Here is a 17,514-nt window from a genome sequence, read left to right on the forward strand (position 1 = left end):
ATGGAATCAAAGAAAAAAGCCTGACCCTGGAGTGAGGCCAAGACCCAGACTGAGTGAATGGTGGAGGGGGAGTGGGGAACAGGAAGGGGAGGCAGAGAAGGCTTTTGCTTGGCTGCTGTCAGTTGGACATTCCATTCAACTGCCCCTGGTGGGCATTCCGGTCCACTGAGCATGCCCAGTTTGTGTGACTGACTTTCACCAAGTAGAACAATCAACAAGATCACCGTAAAGGCTTTACCAACACCAGGCCAGTAAAGTGACCACTGAAAACCATTCCCAAATTTGTGATCAATGGACCCAAGTTTAGGAAGAGGAACTCCTTTGGTCTACAAAAATGCTTTGAGTCCCAGTCTCTAATTTCTTCCTTCTCAGACACTCTGGTCTCCATCCAAGGGACAATATTTGGTGAGATGCAGCCATTTTGTTGGTCAACAGGAGCTCAGAAGCAAGAAAATGTCATAGTGGTAGAATACAGCATCATCCTCCTCAGTAGCAGCCCATCGCTGGAAGCTTCCAGATCATTGTGCCAATCAAGTGGAGGAGGGACTTTCCTTTAGAGAACCTTATGTGAAACTTTTGTGAGAAACTTGCCAACTTGCTTGTTCAATTTTTTAGCCTTACTATTTCTGATACTTAGGTGCTGTCTCTTAGAGAGCCTGAAACAGCTAAGACATGACTCAGGACATGGAGGAAACTGTAGGTGAGCATCATGGGATCCTGAGGAGCTAAGTGTCTTGTGTCTGTGCGATCATAAGTTTATGTGGGATGGGGGATGGTGTGAGTCATTGTGGAGGGTCTGTACAACTTAAAAGTGTTATGAAAAGTATGCTAAAGTAAGATTATTTCTCTCTACTCTCCTTTTATTCCAAAATAATAAACCACATTGATTGTAAAGGGGGGATGATAGACTAGGAGTCTGAGAGATGATGGTGCCTTACCTTCTTTAAAAAATATATAGTCTAGGGCGCCTGGGTGGCTCAGTTGGTTAAGCAACTGCCTTCGGCTCAGGTCAGGATCCCAGAGTCCTGGGATCGAGTCCCACATCGGGCTTCCGGCTCAGCGGGGAGCCTGCTTCTCCCTCTGACCCTCTCCCCTCTCATGCTGTTTCTCTCTCTCTCTCTCTCAAGTAAATAAATAAATAAAATCTTTAAAAATATATATATAGTCTACCTGAGGAGAAAGTGCCTACAACACAAAGAAGGACAGTCTTTTATTTAACCTTAAATACTGGAAGAGTCCTTTGGAAATATTTTCCCCTAATTTTCAAGCATGGTTGCCTAACTGCTTTGCCAAAAAAGAGTGTGCTAAAGGGGTCTGTGGCTTGATTTGGAGACTCACCTCCAAAGGTTTCTCTCTGACCAATTTGCCATGTGGTCTGAATTGCTCTATTCTTTTGAATCACATATTTTTTTTCAGTTTTCCAATGAGCTTTATTCAAATATAGATATGTCTGGAAAGTGCAAGTCAAACTAATTTAGATCATTATCAGAAAACGAAGGTTCCATGAACTTGGGGCCAGAAGGTTAGACAGAGGAAACAGAGGTAGACAGAGTGTGGAAAAGGACATGGAGGAGGTGCTGAGAGGGAAATGAAAGTAAACAGCTATATCACACCATTGCCTTCTTGTGCTCAAGTAGGGTGGAAGGGTTTCAACTCATGGTATCTGAGAGCTGTGCCTTGATAGAGAGGATATATAGGGTGATACCTACATGACAAGAGGGATAAATAGGAATGTAGCATCTTTTTAAAAAAGATTTATTTGTTTGAGAGAGAGAAAGAGCACAAGTTGGGGGGGGGGCAGAGGTAGAGAGAGAAACGGACTCCCTGCTGAGCAGGGAGCCTGATGTGGGGCTCCATCCCAGGACCCCAGAGTCATGACCTGAGCCGAAGGCAGACGCTTTACCGACTGAGCCACCCAGGTGCCCCAGAATGTAGCATCTTTTATCTTCCCCTTCCCCTTTAATTCAGGTTTTGAAAAAAATACTAAGTATCTGTTATTTGCAAGTATGTCAAGTATATGAAATATGAATAAAACACAGCTCCTGTCATCAAAGAGCTGACAGTCAAGAAGAAAAGGGATCAGGGGCAAAGGAAAAAGAGAGAGAAGTCAAGAGAAATAAAATTTCTATAACTCTTGCATAAGAATTAATAGAAGAACATTCCAGCAGAGACTTAATTCTTTTTTTTCTGTACACTTTAGAGACTTTTGGAGATATTAACCTCACTCTAGGCATGCTGAACATGGAAGATAATATTAGTAAGGTAAGGAAAATGGAGAAAAATCTCTTTTGCATTTACTTTTCCTAATGCAATTATTGCAACATTTCATATACCTCCTTCTTTCCCTTGACTTTTTCTTTTCTCTCTGGCTTCATACACAACATTCAATCTTTCAAAAAGTAGAGTTATAAGGGAAGTCATTGTAATGTTTAAATAATATTTGGCTTTTGAGGAATCAGAGTATCCAATTCTGGAAGCTAGCTAAAGAACCCCCTTTCTATATAGGCAGATGTGGAAAGAGGGGGAGGCCAGACCTACAACCATGCAGATGAGAGTCTCCTCCTGTAGAAGCTGAGAGTTCTATAAAAATCCCCAAAGGTGTCCCCTACTCATTTGTGATGCTATTCCACAATTGGAGATTTATTTTTCTGGGATGCGAAGGCTTTTCTGGCTCCAGCAACCTTTTGTAAAATAACAGCAGTTACCTCCAGGGACACTTATCTAGGAAGCAGCACCCAAGATGCTTTCCAAACATGGTGACTTGTATTATAGTCACCCCTCACAACTTTATGAGGTAGGCATGGCCGTTTCCATTTCACAGCTAAGAGGAGGGAGACCCAGAGCAGGTACATGACCAGAACACAAGCCTGTCTGACTCCAAAACAATGCTCCTAGGCATGATCCAGTGCAGCCTCCCTGTGAAGGACGGGGTCTACACCTTCATCTCCTAATCTAGTGGTTCTCAACCTGACTACGTGTTAGAAACCTTTATGTAGAGGGAGTTACTTCCCACCTTCAACATGGGCACGGTACCTTGAAGGCAACATGCTTGAGGCTGCTGGGCATTTCAGGACCCCAGTCTCTCATCTATCAGAGACCATGTAGCCACCTAAGAGATTGAGAAGAGCTCTCTCACACAGCACCTGGTCAAGCCCCATGATTCCGAGGCTGCAGCTCTGTCCAAAAGAATTCAGAACTTTCTTTCTATAAGGCATGAATAAAGCTAAGGACTTATAAATCTCCCTTAGGATCCAGTTTTGCAGCTTATCAGCCTCTTTGGGAATCACAGTGAGTTTCTTAATACCATAGTCACTTCTTGGTGGTAGGAGCAATGGTTTGGGTAATGAGCATTTCCATTCCCCTGAGTGCCCTACTCCAGTGTCTTTCAAGACTTTGATATGTTAGGTAGCCTGCCTCCACCTTCAATTAGATTTTGTCATAGTAATGTAGTCAGGTTAAAATAGTTTTCAGAAAGAACTTTGCTTTATATATAAGCTTTTGTCTCCTAAGTTTGCATATTATGTTCAGGAAGCCCCAATTAAGATATATAAAATCCCCCAATAAGGATGGCATCTGATGTGATGAGCACTGGGTGTTATAATATGAAACTGATAAATTATTGAACACTACAGATGAAACTAATCATGTTATATAAGCCGGCTGATTGAATTTAAAATTTTAAAAAAGATGTATAAAATCCATTGTGAGGTAGAAATACATTGCTCAATTTGAAGGTGTTATTTATTTGCACTTTGATTCCTTAGTTTTGCAACTCAAATTCTGCGTATAAACTTGTATGTTCACAGGAAGACTTTTATAGTCATCTCACTTCTGTTATTCAGAATAGTGACATCTTGGATGATGCAATCGTCCAACGGTTGATTTATTATGCCTCTAAGGACATGAGAGACAACAATGTAAGTTTGATTCTTAATGATAATCAATGTCAGGGTTGTAACTGGTCTTTAAGTGACCCAAATGCAACTATGTAGACATTTTTAAGCTTTTCCTACATTGCTGCCTGAATTGCAAATCACTTTCATTTGTTCCTTCATGATAACTTGGATATTATTACAGTACCAATTATTTATCCCTTCACAGATAAGGAAACTGAGGCAAAGCTAAAAAAAAAAAAGACTTTAGAGATAATATTATCCATTCCACTTTTAGATGAACATGTTGATGCTTGAAGAGATTTTTTTGAAAATAACACAGCTATCTATTGACAGAACAAGTAACTAGAACCCAGTTTTCTTGCTTTCCATATGAATTATTATCTCTTCATGTGCCTACTTAGCTACCTATGCTAGGCACTGTATCTGAAAAAATTATTTGTAGAAATAATTTGAGTTTTAAGGTGTTTTCTTCCAGAAAGGATTTTTACCTGCCAAGGGTACTAACAATCTATGATTAATTTCAGGACTTGAGATCTGGGGGGGGTGGGGGCACTTCTGTGATTCCAAGTTGGACTACAGTCCATGGAGGGCCAAGTGCACCTTTCATTTAAATGCAGCCTTTTGGAGTCTTAGGCCAAAAGATAAGAAGTCAGACGACCAGAGTGTCACCATTTGTTGGTCCTAAATTCTGTCTATTCTCCCAAAATACTGTAAAGTAGCCTCAAATATAGGACTTACCTCTCTGGATTCCCAATCTTTTCCAGGTCTCAACTTAGTAATTCATTCCACCCTATATTGTGATGTTTTTCTGAGTATATTTTCTAATACCTTGTCCAGGTCTTTTTATTTTCCTCAGCAGGAGAGTTGATCAAATTTACCTAGTTCAGCATGACCAAAAGCAGAAGTCCCTCCAAGTATCTCCAGTATCAAAGATAACTAGATCAGGACAATATTAAAACCCAAAAGTCTAGACTCCTGGTCCCATTTCCCTTTCACCATTCTCTTCAGTCTTTCAACCACAGTGATTCATCACTTACACATAAAACATAGATCCTCTGTTCATAGTGCTTAATCAATTAGCAAGAAAATGTGTATTAACCTCAAGTTTACAAGAACCTTATTAAAACCTGGTTTTACAGTTCATTAAAGTTACCTCTGCTTAGCAGCTACTGACCCCCACTCTAGAGGCTTTTCCCCCCTGGGCTTGTAACAGCTTGGTCTCTCTCTATTCCAAAGCCAGGGGAACTTAGAATATTATCTAGACCATTCCCCCTGTTCTTCCTCTAATTGTTATTGTTGTTTCTTCCTCAGATCCTCAGAGAAACCAGGATGCTGGCTGGTGAGGTTTTGGTGTCTCTTGCTGCACATGATTTCAACTCTGTGATGTATGAAGTACAAAGTAACTTCAGGATCCTGGAACTACCAGATGAATTCGTCGTGCTTGCTCTGGCTGAACTGGCAGCCAGCTACGGTATGGAGAGAGCATCTCCACATTTGCCTGGGAAACATCCACCCTGACTCACCGTCTAAAACCAGATGGTGCAGACAGCAGAAAGGAGACCATACTTCCCTTCCGCCCTACTAAAGAGTATCGATAGTGGGATTTAGGCAGTCCTTTCTGAGCGTAGATGGGCATTAGTCCATGCTGCTCTGGATTTGGCTGGACTCTCCCACCCTCACTGCCCCTTCCATCTGGCTTTGTGTTTGCAAAAGCCCTTTTTCCACAAGGCATGTTCTGCAAACGACTGAACACTTACATGAAGTAAGAGTTTGTTATGATTGTTTTTCTACACTTTATTTAACAGATATTTATTGATTGATTGATTTTTATTGAGCATCTATTACCTGGGCTAAGCCCTGGGGATGCAGCCAAGTTCTGGTGAGAGAGATGGGCATTAATCAAACAATTATCCAAATAGGCCATTGCTACAAACAACAGGTATGGGTGACTTTGCAGCTATCACCTTATTTGAAACCAACCACTCCTTGATTCTCAAACTACAGCTGGGCATTATGGCAAAAGAGGGGTAGAGGAGAGTATCTTCCTGCTGCACCTCATCTGTCTCCCCGACACAGCCTTGACATGCTTCTTGCTGATGCAGAGAAGAGCAGAACTCCCCAGTGTGAGGATAATGCTTTTCTTCTCTTGTGCCCCTCTTGGCAGTGTCCCAGAGTATTCCCTTCATGATGATGACCCTGCTAACCATGCAAACCATGCTCAGGCTGGCCGAAGAGGAGAGGATGAAGAGAGTTTTCTGTGTTGGTGGGTATCCCTATGGTTTCCTCTTTGTTAAGACCAGACTATGAATTGTGCAAATGTTTTATTTTTCCTTTTACTCTAGTTCTGTTCTTTCTAATAATAATAACTACCATTTATTGAGTGCCTACCACATGGAAGTTTCTCTGCAGGGACTGATCTCTCTCAGTCCTCAAAGCAATTATAATTCTCTCTGTCTCAATCCTCAAAGCAAGGTAAGTACTATTACCTCCCTCCCCCCATTTTACAGATAAGAAACTGAGGGTCATGGAAATTAAGCAATTTCCTTAAAGTGGTGACAGTCAATGAAATGGAGAGGTGGTGTTCAAGTCTATGTGACTGTGGTCTATACACTTTCCATTACCCTAAATAGCCTCCATGTCTATGAGCCTCCTTCTTTAGTTGGATCACACTTCCCCCACAGTGGTTCTGGGAGCTCACCAGCTCTTAGCAGTAGGCTAAATGTTGGCATCGCTTCATAATGCAATATTGTAATAATGATAAGTAATCAATCTAATCAAAGTACAAGCAATCATAAAATTAAGGAAAATAGGTAAACAAACTATGGGTCACAAATTCCCTCTACCCCCAAACCGAAATATATCTAGAGTAATCAAGAGTCTACAGAGAAGAAAATACCCTGGAATTTCCAGGAAACAGCATATACAGCACAGTGAGAGGCTTCTTGGATGAGTCTGGAGACCTCGACTCTTCTCCGTGATCATCCACTGAACCATCAGGTGATTCTGCCCTCTCTCCATCTCATTTTCACCTCTAAACACATTAAATAAAGTGATTGCTAGGATCCCTCTCCCCCACCCCAACACCCCCCAACACTACTATTTTGAATTATTTAAAAGCCCATGCTGTCAGGAATGTCATCTTTACCTCTCAACCAAGTCTTTTCTGTTCTGTTTTGGTCACTTTCTCTTTTCTGTCCTCAATGGAAGCAATATCTGTATCTGGTATATACTGAGAATTTACTGTGTGCCTGAATACTGCCTTGGGCATTTTAAGATTATCATTTCCTTTAACCTCACAGCAACCCCATTTGGTAAGTAACATTTTTCCTTCGTTTTACAGATGAGAAAATGGAGGCCTAGAAAGTTAACAGCTTGCCTGCAGTCATATAGCTAGTGTGTGGCAGAGCCAAGATTTGAACTATGAGAGTCTGGCTCAGGAACTTGAGCAATTATACTAGATCAGCCCACTTTTCAATACTTTTTATTTTCCCCACTTACTATCACAGCTAACACTGTGTTCTTGCAAATAAACTTTGGTGCTTGTAATAGCATTTCTACCTGCAATATCAACAACCCAACAGGGGAAAGGAAATAAAATTAGAAATCATCATGGCATTGAATAAGGGATTCTCTGTCTTTGTGTTATAAAGTTATCTAGTGCCCTTTGGTCCTAAAGCAACTTTTGCCTGACTGCCACTAAAGAACAGTATAAAATTACATAGTCGTCCATCTGTCCATCTAGTTATTCATTGAATCAATCAGCCAATAAGCAGACATTGTGCTCATTGCTTCAGATACCATCAATAGATAAGACATCCTTTCCCTCATGTTGCTTTCGGCCAGTGCAAGACAAACACACACACACAAGATTATGACAAAGTATAGCAGGAGATTATCAGCCTAAAGGGAATGTGAATGAGCCAATACATGGCCAGCACTAAGATACTCGGGATCTTTCCAGAGTATTCTTTACATGTGAAGTATCATTGAGGAGTAAACTATGAATTTTCTTCATCATCTAGTGAAACATGAGGGCTGAAGGAACAAATAATATTATTTAATGCATTTGATGCAAATATATATGGGTTCGTGGTCCAAAATATTTTTGCAGGCCCAACATTTTTTTATTTTGTTGAACTGAAACAGACCCATGGAAAAACATACAAATCAGAAGTGTACAGGTTGATGAGTTGTCACAAAATGAACTTTCTCATTTGACCACCACCCAGGTCAAGGAGTGGGACATTACTAATACCCCAGAATCCCACCTCATCTTTCTGGCCAATCATTATCATCTCCATCCTTTCCAAGGATAACCACAAGCCTGACTTCCAACACCATAGATTAGTTTCACCTATTTGTGAGATTCATACATGTTGTTGTGTGAAGCTCAGTCCGTGTTCACTTCTGTATCCTATTACATGTCTATACTACAGTTCGTCCATTGTACCTGCTGACAGGCATTTTCTGTTTTCTGTTTAAGGCTATGACCCAAAAAGAAAGTGAATATGAACATTCTTGTGCAAGTTTTTTAGTGCCTATCTATTTGTGTATCTAACTGCTGCATACTTAGGAGTGGAATTTCTGGGTCATAGAGAACACATATTCAACTTTGGTAAATAGTATCAGTTTTCTAAAGTGTTTGTATCAATTCATGCTCCCCACAGCAGTACATGAAAACTCCAGCTGCACCTTAGTCTTACCAAAGTTTGACATTGTCTGAAATTTTAACAATTCTAGACGGTTTGTTATATTATCTCATTATGGTTTTAATTTACATTTCACTAACGTGACTGAATACTTTTTATATGTTTATTTGGTACCGTCATAACATTTTATAGAAACTATCACACATTTGCTAATCATCGGTACACTCGTCTCAAATTATTTTATGGTCCCTCCCATCTTTATATTTTTCTCAGTCTGTGGTTGTTTTTAAAATGCAGCCCTTGAGAAATTCAGCAAGGCCATTTACAAGTATGTCAACCACTGGAGAGACTTCCCCTATCCAAGATTGGATGCCAACCGACTATCTGACAAGATCTTCATGCTGTTCCGGTATATAATGGAGAAGTGGGCCCCCGTTACCTCGCCCATGCAAGTGAGTGGGGGCCTCAGCATGCCCAAGCTAGCTCTCCTTCCATGCGGCTTGAACTTCCTCCACTCTCTGACATAATCATTAATCTCAGTTGTTTTGGAAAGCTATGATTGTGTTTTATCAGGTTTATCAATGCTTTTGTTTTTCCTATTTCAAATCACTATTTATTCATTCTTGAACTAATATTTATTGAGTCCCCATGACATGCCAGACACTGTTCCCCATGCTGGGAAGACAGCAAGGATTGAACAGACCAAAATCCCCACTCTCATGGAACTGACATTCCAGCGTGTGGAAAGAACAATAACTAAATGAAGATGAGTAAAATATACAGAAATTTGTTATTTCGTGTCTTATAACCCATATTTGGGTTGAGTCACTGATTAGAAAAAACAACAGCCCACAAAAGTTTCCCATGTTTATGAAGATGACAGTGAAATAAAATAACATCTAAAGGATGTGCATGGAGCTTCAAAAGATCATAATGCCTCGTGCAGAAGAGATTACAAAGTGTGTGCACATGGAATCCCATGCCTATCTTGCTTAATCGGTATAATACTTAAATGGGGGCTAAATTACATCCTATTTAGGTCTTTTATTTCTATATTATAAAAGATGTAACTCTTAGCCCTCTCTAGTTCAGTTTCTTTTCTATGCTTTAAGCTACCAAAGCATTTATTTTTTTTTTTAACATGCTGGGGTAGTTAAATCGTTAGCAAACATGGAACTTTTAAAATATCCTGTAGAAGTCTTTTCTTCAAAGCACCTGAAAAACACAATTCAGTACAAGTACTTTCCTAGTTTCCCACAGAAAGAGTTAGACAAGTGACAAGAAGGTGCACACAGTAATGAGGGAACAGAGAGAGAGAAGCACTTAACTCCTGTGGTGTGTAATGGAAAGGCTGTGACATTGAAACTGAGCTTGCAGCCTATAAAGACATTCACCCAAGCAAGAGGCATTCCCCAAAGATGCAATAAAAGCTGCTGAAGCAGAGGCTGGAGACAAGATAACATGCACACTTGAGTGAGTCTGGTGGGAGAAAAGGAAGAGGAGAAGAGAAAGGAGATATAAAGAAGCAGAAACAAATAAAACCAGAAAAGGTTTTGGTCTTGGCCAAATTAAGAGCCTTGAATGCTACACAGGAGTTTGGACTTTTTTTAATAGGAAATAAGAAACCTTGGAAGGGTTCTAAGCAAGGAGAATGAGATCTTAGAAACTAAGAAAAGAATAATTTTCAAGAAGTAAAGGGAGATCTATGGAGTCTATTGTTACAGTGCTCAACCGAGAATAATCTTGAAAGACGTCCATTGCTTGGAAATGTCCAGTTGCTTAGAAGAATCATCCAGCTGACACACAGTTGAGTGAAATAAACGGTTGTTATTCTGAGCCACTAAGTTTTGAGATGGTTTGTTAGACAACAAAACTTAGCTGACAGGAAAAAAAAAATTCATCACATAATATTAGGTAGAAAAAGCAGAACGTAGAACTATATATTAAAGAATGGCACTAGTTTTTTAAAAATTAAAACATATAGAGGAAATATGGGAAAGAATAAGTCAAATAAATTCAAAAAATATTAAAATACACCAAACAGTGATTATCTATAGATACTGTCAGCAATGCAAATACTGTGTTTTCTTCTTTGTAACTTTTGTGATTTCTAAATTTTTACAATCAACCTATTTACATTTATATTTTATACTTATTCATTTTTTATGTCAACAGAAGCCAGAGTGGATTGAAGAGTAAATGAGAGGTGGGAAGTGGAGATAGCAAACGTAGACCTCTCTTTCAGAAAGCTTTGCTTTTTGTTTATTTCAAGCTTTTATTTAAATTCATGAAGAGAATTTAGTGATTCACCATGTACTTTTTTTGGAGAAAGGAAAAAAACAGAATTGGGGTCAAAGTGATATAGAATCGAAGAATTTTTTTTAATATGAGGGAAATTTTCAATTTATTAGTATATTGAAAGAAAGCGACTAGTAGAGAAAGGTTAAAGAAATAGGAAGAGGGGCAAATACTGAAATGAGTATCAGTATAGATATAAATGTAGATAGAGCTGAAAACACAAACATAAGTATAACTGCCTCATGCAATGATCTTAACCTAAACATTTTTTAAAGAATTCTCTCTTGGTTGGAAGCAGTGAGGAAAGTTGTTTGGGGGTGTCTAAAGCTCCAGGTATTCTGAGAACTGCACAAAAAGCACAGTGAAGTATTAGAAGTGGTATTTGTTGGCTGCCTCTGCAGACTTTGGCCATTGTTAAGGCACACGGCCCCACAGTGAGCCTGCTGCTCCATCGGGAAGACCTCTGTGACTATGCCCTGGACCAGGTACCCTGGCTCCTGAACCAGTATAAAGACAAAGAGATTGATTTTCACGTCACTCAGGTAAGAGCCACACCCTCAAGGAACCGATTCATAGACTCTGTCTGCAACCAGCCTGGAAGACAGTAAGTCTCCAGAGGTCCTAAAGAACTGAGATACTGGTTTGGGCATCTAAACTTAAATACTTTTTGAGAAACATGAGGTAGAGAAGAGGTTGGCACAGCTGGGGGATGTAATTCCAAAAAAGGGGTTAAGAATTTTCTTTTCAAACTACTGAGGCACTGACTAAGGCCGGGGGCCCAGAATCACTAAAGAAAACTGGTAACCGCAGGAAGGCTATGGATTTGTTCTCCTCACAAAAAACATAATTATTTGTCTTCCACATCCTGTGCCTGCTGCTTCACGGGCAGCCTCCAACTAACCTTTGAGAACTTCCATTCTAGAGTCTAAAACAAATACTGACCGCGGTGGTCCTTTATGACACGGCCCTTCCAAAGGGCTTGAGAAAAACCATCTTTATCAATTTACTCCACCAGGTAAGAAAACCCTGCTGTCAGATCTGATTGTTTCATTTCCACCGGTTTTCTGTTTTTGACATCTCCCACCTGATTCTTCTTGCTCATTCAGGTGTGCAGAGTTCCAGAGCCCCCAGTAAAGGAAAATGAAATTGAAGCTTCAAGCTGTTTCCTCATTCTAGGTAGGATCCAGCATCCAGAGGGTTTTTAATAAAAATGTCTCCCAGTGATGATGACAACAGTGATGAAGGCTGTGCAAACTATCATATTAGTTATTTCACACACACACACACACACACACACATACACACACTATACCTTCAACTCATGGTATCCTGTGCCTCTCCCTATCCTCCCATTCCCAAGAGAAGCGCAACAGGTAGGGCAACCAATCATCCTGGTTTGCCTGGAACTAATGGACTTGCAGGGGTAGAACTTTCAGTTCTAAAACCAGAAAATTTCTGATATATTTTGGGAATTAACCCCCTTATCAGATATATGGTTGGCAAATATTTTTCCCATTCCATCTGTTGCTTTTTCATTTTGTTAATGGTTTTGTGTTTTTTTTTCTGTTGAGCAGAAGATTTTTGGTTTGATATAGTACCGCTTATTTATTTTTGCCTTTGTTGCTTCTGCTCTTGTTGTCAGATCCAACAAAATCATTGCCAAGACCAATGTCAAGGAGCTCACTGCCTATGTTTTCTTCCAGGAGTTTTATGGTTTCAGGTCTTACATTCATGTCTTTATTTTGATTTGATTTTTGTATATGGTATAAGGTAGGGATCTGGTTTCATTCTTTTGCATGTGGCTGTCCATTTTCCCAACACCATTTATTGAAGAGACTATCCTTTCCCTATTATATATTTTTGGCTCCTTTGTCAAAAATTAATTGGCCACATATGGATGGATTTATTTCTAGGCACACCAAGGTGAGTTGGTAATCCTAGGGATAGGAAATGCTTTTTTTCTTGGTATTTGAGATTATTTGAGACTGTGTCAAACCCAAAGTCATGCTTTTTTCTCCCTGGTCATTTCTTAATATCTATTCCTTTTTTCTCTCTCTCTCTCCTTCACTCTTTCCCCTTCTTTCTTGCTCTCACATCACAGTCCCACCCATTGTCTGGTTAGAATACCTGGTGCAGGTGGTAGAGGAGGCACCAAGTTCTCAGAGTCAGTATACAAATTATGTTCCAACATAGACCCTGAAAAGTAAGGACAAGAGCAATCCCATACCTCCCATACCTCCACCTCCACCCTCTCCCAAATATGTCATTTCTACTACTTCACTGCATTACCTTTCTATTATTTCTAGTTCTCCACTAACTGGTCCCTCTGTTTCTATTCTTTCCTCTGTTCTATGCCCGACCTAATTAACTACTTCACTCTATCTCTAATAATTTCAAACCCAAACCGCTTTACTCCAATCACCTTTTCTCTTTCTTCCTTGCTCCCTGACTTACCCTTGTAGCTCTCTAGCTCCACGGCTGGGGAAGCATCATTCCAATCTCTGCCTCCATGTTCATAAGGTATTCTCCCCTTATCTCCTCTCCTTTTCTCATCTCATACTGAATTAGGGCCCACCCTAATAATGTTACCTTAATTCGATTCCATCTGTAAAAAACAAACAAACAAAAAAACACCTAATTTCTAAATAAAGTCATAGTCACAGGTATGAACAAATGCAGTATATAAATCTCTCTTAGTGACCAAACTGCTTAATTCTATGATACTAAAGATACATCGATGTAATAAAATCTAGTTACCAACCAAAGAGTGACTTTGACAATCTTCATGGAATTCTGCTTTTCCCATTCACAAGTATTTTACCTAAGGTGAAAATGAGTTCTTATGACTCCAGTATGTCTTAAACCTGCAGCCCATTCCAACCCTGCAGACCTGATGGAATTTTTTGATGAACAAATGAGAAGTGATAATGAAACCACTCGAATGGGAATCTTGACTTTGTTAAGATCGGCTATCAATGCTGAGGGTAAGCAAAGGAATGAAGCCAAAGTGGTTTATTTTGTGCCAAGAAGCAAACTAAAGCCTGTGCATTCTCTAACTTTATTCTATGTCTTTGGGGTGTTTATAGAAGATCATATTCAAGTAAAGCTCTGTCTTCTTCATCATCTACAATCTACTACTTTTTTAAAGATTTTATTTATTTATATGAGAGAGAGAGAGAAAGAGAGGGTGCGAAAGCACGAGCAGGAGGGAGGGGTAGAGGGAGAGGGAGAAGCAGACTCCCCACTGAGCAGGGAATCCAATGCAGAACTCGATCTCAGGACTCTGAGATCATGACCTGAGCTGAAGGCAGCTGCTTAACTGACTGAGCACCCAGGTGCCCCTATAATCTACTACTTTTAAACGGCATTTTCAGTTACCTCTCTTCTTTCATGATACTTATGGATATACATAGTTGAGAAGAAGTAGAATACTTGAAAATCAAATTTAGAAGATCTAGTAAGCTGGCTAAGTAGCCCAATAAATAGGGGATAGGTGGGAGGAATGCACAATATTCTAAAGATTAGTACATTTCGAAAAGAGCAGAATTTAATGGAATATCATATTTCATTAATTCCAAGAAGCACATATTTTCATGATATTGGAATTTATCTCATAATTGATAGCATCTTTAATTATAATCAGCCACTATAAGGTTTTTTGATACAATATAAAATACTGTTATCTCATAAATTTGATGACATCTTGAATTCAATAAAATATGAGAATTCATTTTTATCCTATATTATAATATTTCAAAAAATTCAGTTAGCCCTGAGATTTACTGAAGAATCAGAAGACAAGAAATATGAAGTAGTCTCACAGAATTTAAAGCTAATCCATTGGGCGTGATGTGTTGAGTCCACTTTGGAACCTAACATTTTAAACAAGGTGAAATCAAATATAATATGGAGCAAAGAGAGCAATAAACATCTCTCATAAATTGAAAAAGAAGAGGGGTGCCTCAGGGGGTTAAGGGTCTGCCGTCGGCTCAGGTCATGATCCCAGGGTTCTGTTCTGAGATGAAGCCCGTGTTGGGCTCCCTGCTCAGCGGAGAGTCTGCTTCTCCCCTCCCCCGCCACTCGTGCTTTCTCTCTCTCATTCACTCTCTCACTCTCAAATAAATAAATAAAATATTTTTAAAAATGGAGAAGAAGATAAGAGGAAATTGAATAGCCTGAAATGTTATGGACAAAAGACTTTGAAATTATGTGCCATAACTCTAATGGGTTTTCATCAATCCTAGAACAGACTATACTCCTACTGAATCTGATCTCTTCATTTCTCTCCTTGTCTTTCAGAGCCCAAGTTGCGAGATCACATCACTTCAATTGAAAAAACAGTCAAAGTCGTCATGGGTGACCTCAATATAAAAGTAAGAGAAATAATGGGGACTTTAATTTTGTTGATGGTAGTTTTAGGAATTAATGAAATGGTTTTGATTCTTTAAGAATCTACTTTAAGATTGCTTTATAAAGAGCTCAGTGATAAATTCCAATTTTAATACAATTCCATCTCTCCCCAAAAGATAAACTATATCAAAAGTACATTCAGTTCAAGGGCTTCTAAGTAGGAAAAAAAAAGATTTTTGCCCAGAGCATCACAGTGCTATGCTCTTCAAATGGTTTAAAAATTGTTAATTATAAAAATAATGTATCTTCCTCCAAAAAATAATAACCCCTAAGTCTGTTTGTTGTTGTTGTTGTGTTTTAGCTTAGATATCCTATTTTCCAACTAGGGAACATCTAGAGCAAGTTTTACATGTAGTAGATTGCACAATATTTCCTGATTATTTGATTAAAGTATTCCATATTGGGCGCCTGGGTGGCTCAGTTGGTTAAGCGACTGCCTTCGGCTCAGGTCATGATCCTGGAGTCCCTGAATCGAGTCCCGCATCGGGCTCCCTGCTCGGCAGGGAGTCTGCTTCTCCCTCTGACCCTCCCCCCTCTCATGTGCTCTCTCTCATTCTCTCTCTCTCAAATAAATAAATAAAATCTTTAAAAAAAATTAAAAAATAAAGTATTCCATATTAGATAAGATATATAACTTGTACTGGAACAAATTAAAAAATAGAAATTACTATATTTTTTTATTAAAACTACATTTTGTTCGGATCAAAGCCTTATACAGAAACTAATGGAAAGAAGAAAATTCCCCTAGTAGACTTTCATCTGCAGTGACTATAACAAAAGCTATGCAATAAATAACAATAATTATGCTAAGTGGAATAAATCCATCAGAGAAAGACAAATACCATATGATTTCACTCATATGTAGAATTTGAGAAACAAAACAGGTGAACACAGGGTAAAGAAAAAAAGAGAGAGAGGCAAACCATAAAACAGACTCTTAATGATAGGAACAAACGAAGGGTTGCTGGAGGGGTGGTGGGTGGGGGATGGGTTAAATGGGTGATGGGCATTAAGGAGGAAACTTGTGATGAGCACTGGGCATTATATGTAAGTGATGAATCACTAAATTCTACTCCTGAAACTAATATTACATTATATGTTAACTAACTAGAATTTAAATTAAAAATTGAAACAAAAATAAATAACTAAAACATAAATTTTAAAAAATTAAAAAACAATGGTGTGATTATAGATAAAGTAAGTGGCCAAGCCAATCAAAATATGACTAAAAGAGTTTAGGGTAGAATAAAGGGGACAGAAACTTTAAGGAAGTCCAGCTCCCCAGGCAAAAATAGAGAATTTATAACTTTTTCTCCTCCTCATTTTGGTAGACTACAGGTGCATTTATGCTAATTGCTAATTGCTACCTTGTGGCCCTGCCTCCCTATTCAAAATTACTCTTTTTTCCCAACTCTCAATTAAAAGACCCATTCAGTAAAGAATTAGATCTGAGCTTTCTATCCTCCAGGGAAGCAATTCAATACGCAAACCTAATTATTTAAAAATTATAATACAGGTTCATAATCCCTTGTTCTAATCCCTGGGGCCAGGTATATTTCAGAATTCACAACCTTCCTGATTTTATTTTATTTTTTTGGATTTTATTTATTTATTTGACAGAGAGAGACCTAGCTAGAGAGGGAACACAAGCAGGGGGAGTGGGAGAGGGAGAAGCAGGCTTCCCGCGGAGCAGGGAACCCGATGCGGGGCTCGATCCCAGGATCCCGGGATCGTGACCTGAGCTGAAGGCAGACGCTTAACGACTGAGCCACCCAGGCGCCCCAACCTTCCTGATTTTAGAAAAACATTATTGTGACAGTAGCCACAATCAAACTCATTAATATCTCTGCAAGAAAATATATGCAGATCCACACTATATAGAATAAGTAAAGACTACAGTTTTAAAACAGTTGAGTTGTGTTTTGCCACCAAATGAGTTAGCACCAAACTCAAGAAACAAAATTCCAGTGTCCAGAGTTTTTTAGCTTTTGAAATTGTAGATAAAGGATTGTAGATCTGTAGTTCATCGTGCTTTCATTGAGGATTTTAAAAGCAAGGTGGTGTTTTAGCCCACAATACCAACATTTCATAAACTACGGTAATAGAGGGTATGTCTTGGGAGCAAAGGAGAAAGATTTTGGTTAAAGAGAGCCTTTCCTGTAAGCCTTAAATCATAAGCTATAGCTGGCTTCCTGCTCCATCTATTTATAGTCGCATCATTCAACTGATACTCCTTTTTGGAAAGGTTCCCATTAAACGAT

The 17,514-nt window shown here is 39.1% G+C and overlaps 1 protein-coding gene across 1 annotated transcript in view; it reads left to right on the forward strand.

Moving 5' to 3' along the window:
- The first annotated feature begins 672 nt into the window (after positions 1-672).
- MROH2B (maestro heat like repeat family member 2B) overlaps positions 673-17,514 on the forward strand; it is a 63,533-nt gene continuing 46,691 nt past the window's right edge. Inside the window, exons 1-11 of the mRNA XM_054505113.2 lie at positions 673-700; positions 2,201-2,262; positions 3,807-3,917; positions 5,208-5,367; positions 6,061-6,159; positions 8,843-8,997; positions 11,245-11,385; positions 11,766-11,858; positions 11,950-12,019; positions 13,714-13,827; positions 15,143-15,216. Coding sequence (XP_054361088.2) covers positions 673-700; positions 2,201-2,262; positions 3,807-3,917; positions 5,208-5,367; positions 6,061-6,159; positions 8,843-8,997; positions 11,245-11,385; positions 11,766-11,858; positions 11,950-12,019; positions 13,714-13,827; positions 15,143-15,216 — 1,107 coding nt within the window. The remainder of the gene's footprint in view (positions 701-2,200; positions 2,263-3,806; positions 3,918-5,207; positions 5,368-6,060; positions 6,160-8,842; positions 8,998-11,244; positions 11,386-11,765; positions 11,859-11,949; positions 12,020-13,713; positions 13,828-15,142; positions 15,217-17,514) is intronic.

This window comes from Mirounga angustirostris, unplaced genomic scaffold (genome assembly GCF_029215605.1).
Source record: "Mirounga angustirostris isolate CCGP_5_RB_7025 unplaced genomic scaffold, mMirAng1.0.hap1 SCAF_7, whole genome shotgun sequence".
Lineage (NCBI taxonomy): Eukaryota > Metazoa > Chordata > Mammalia > Carnivora > Phocidae > Mirounga > Mirounga angustirostris.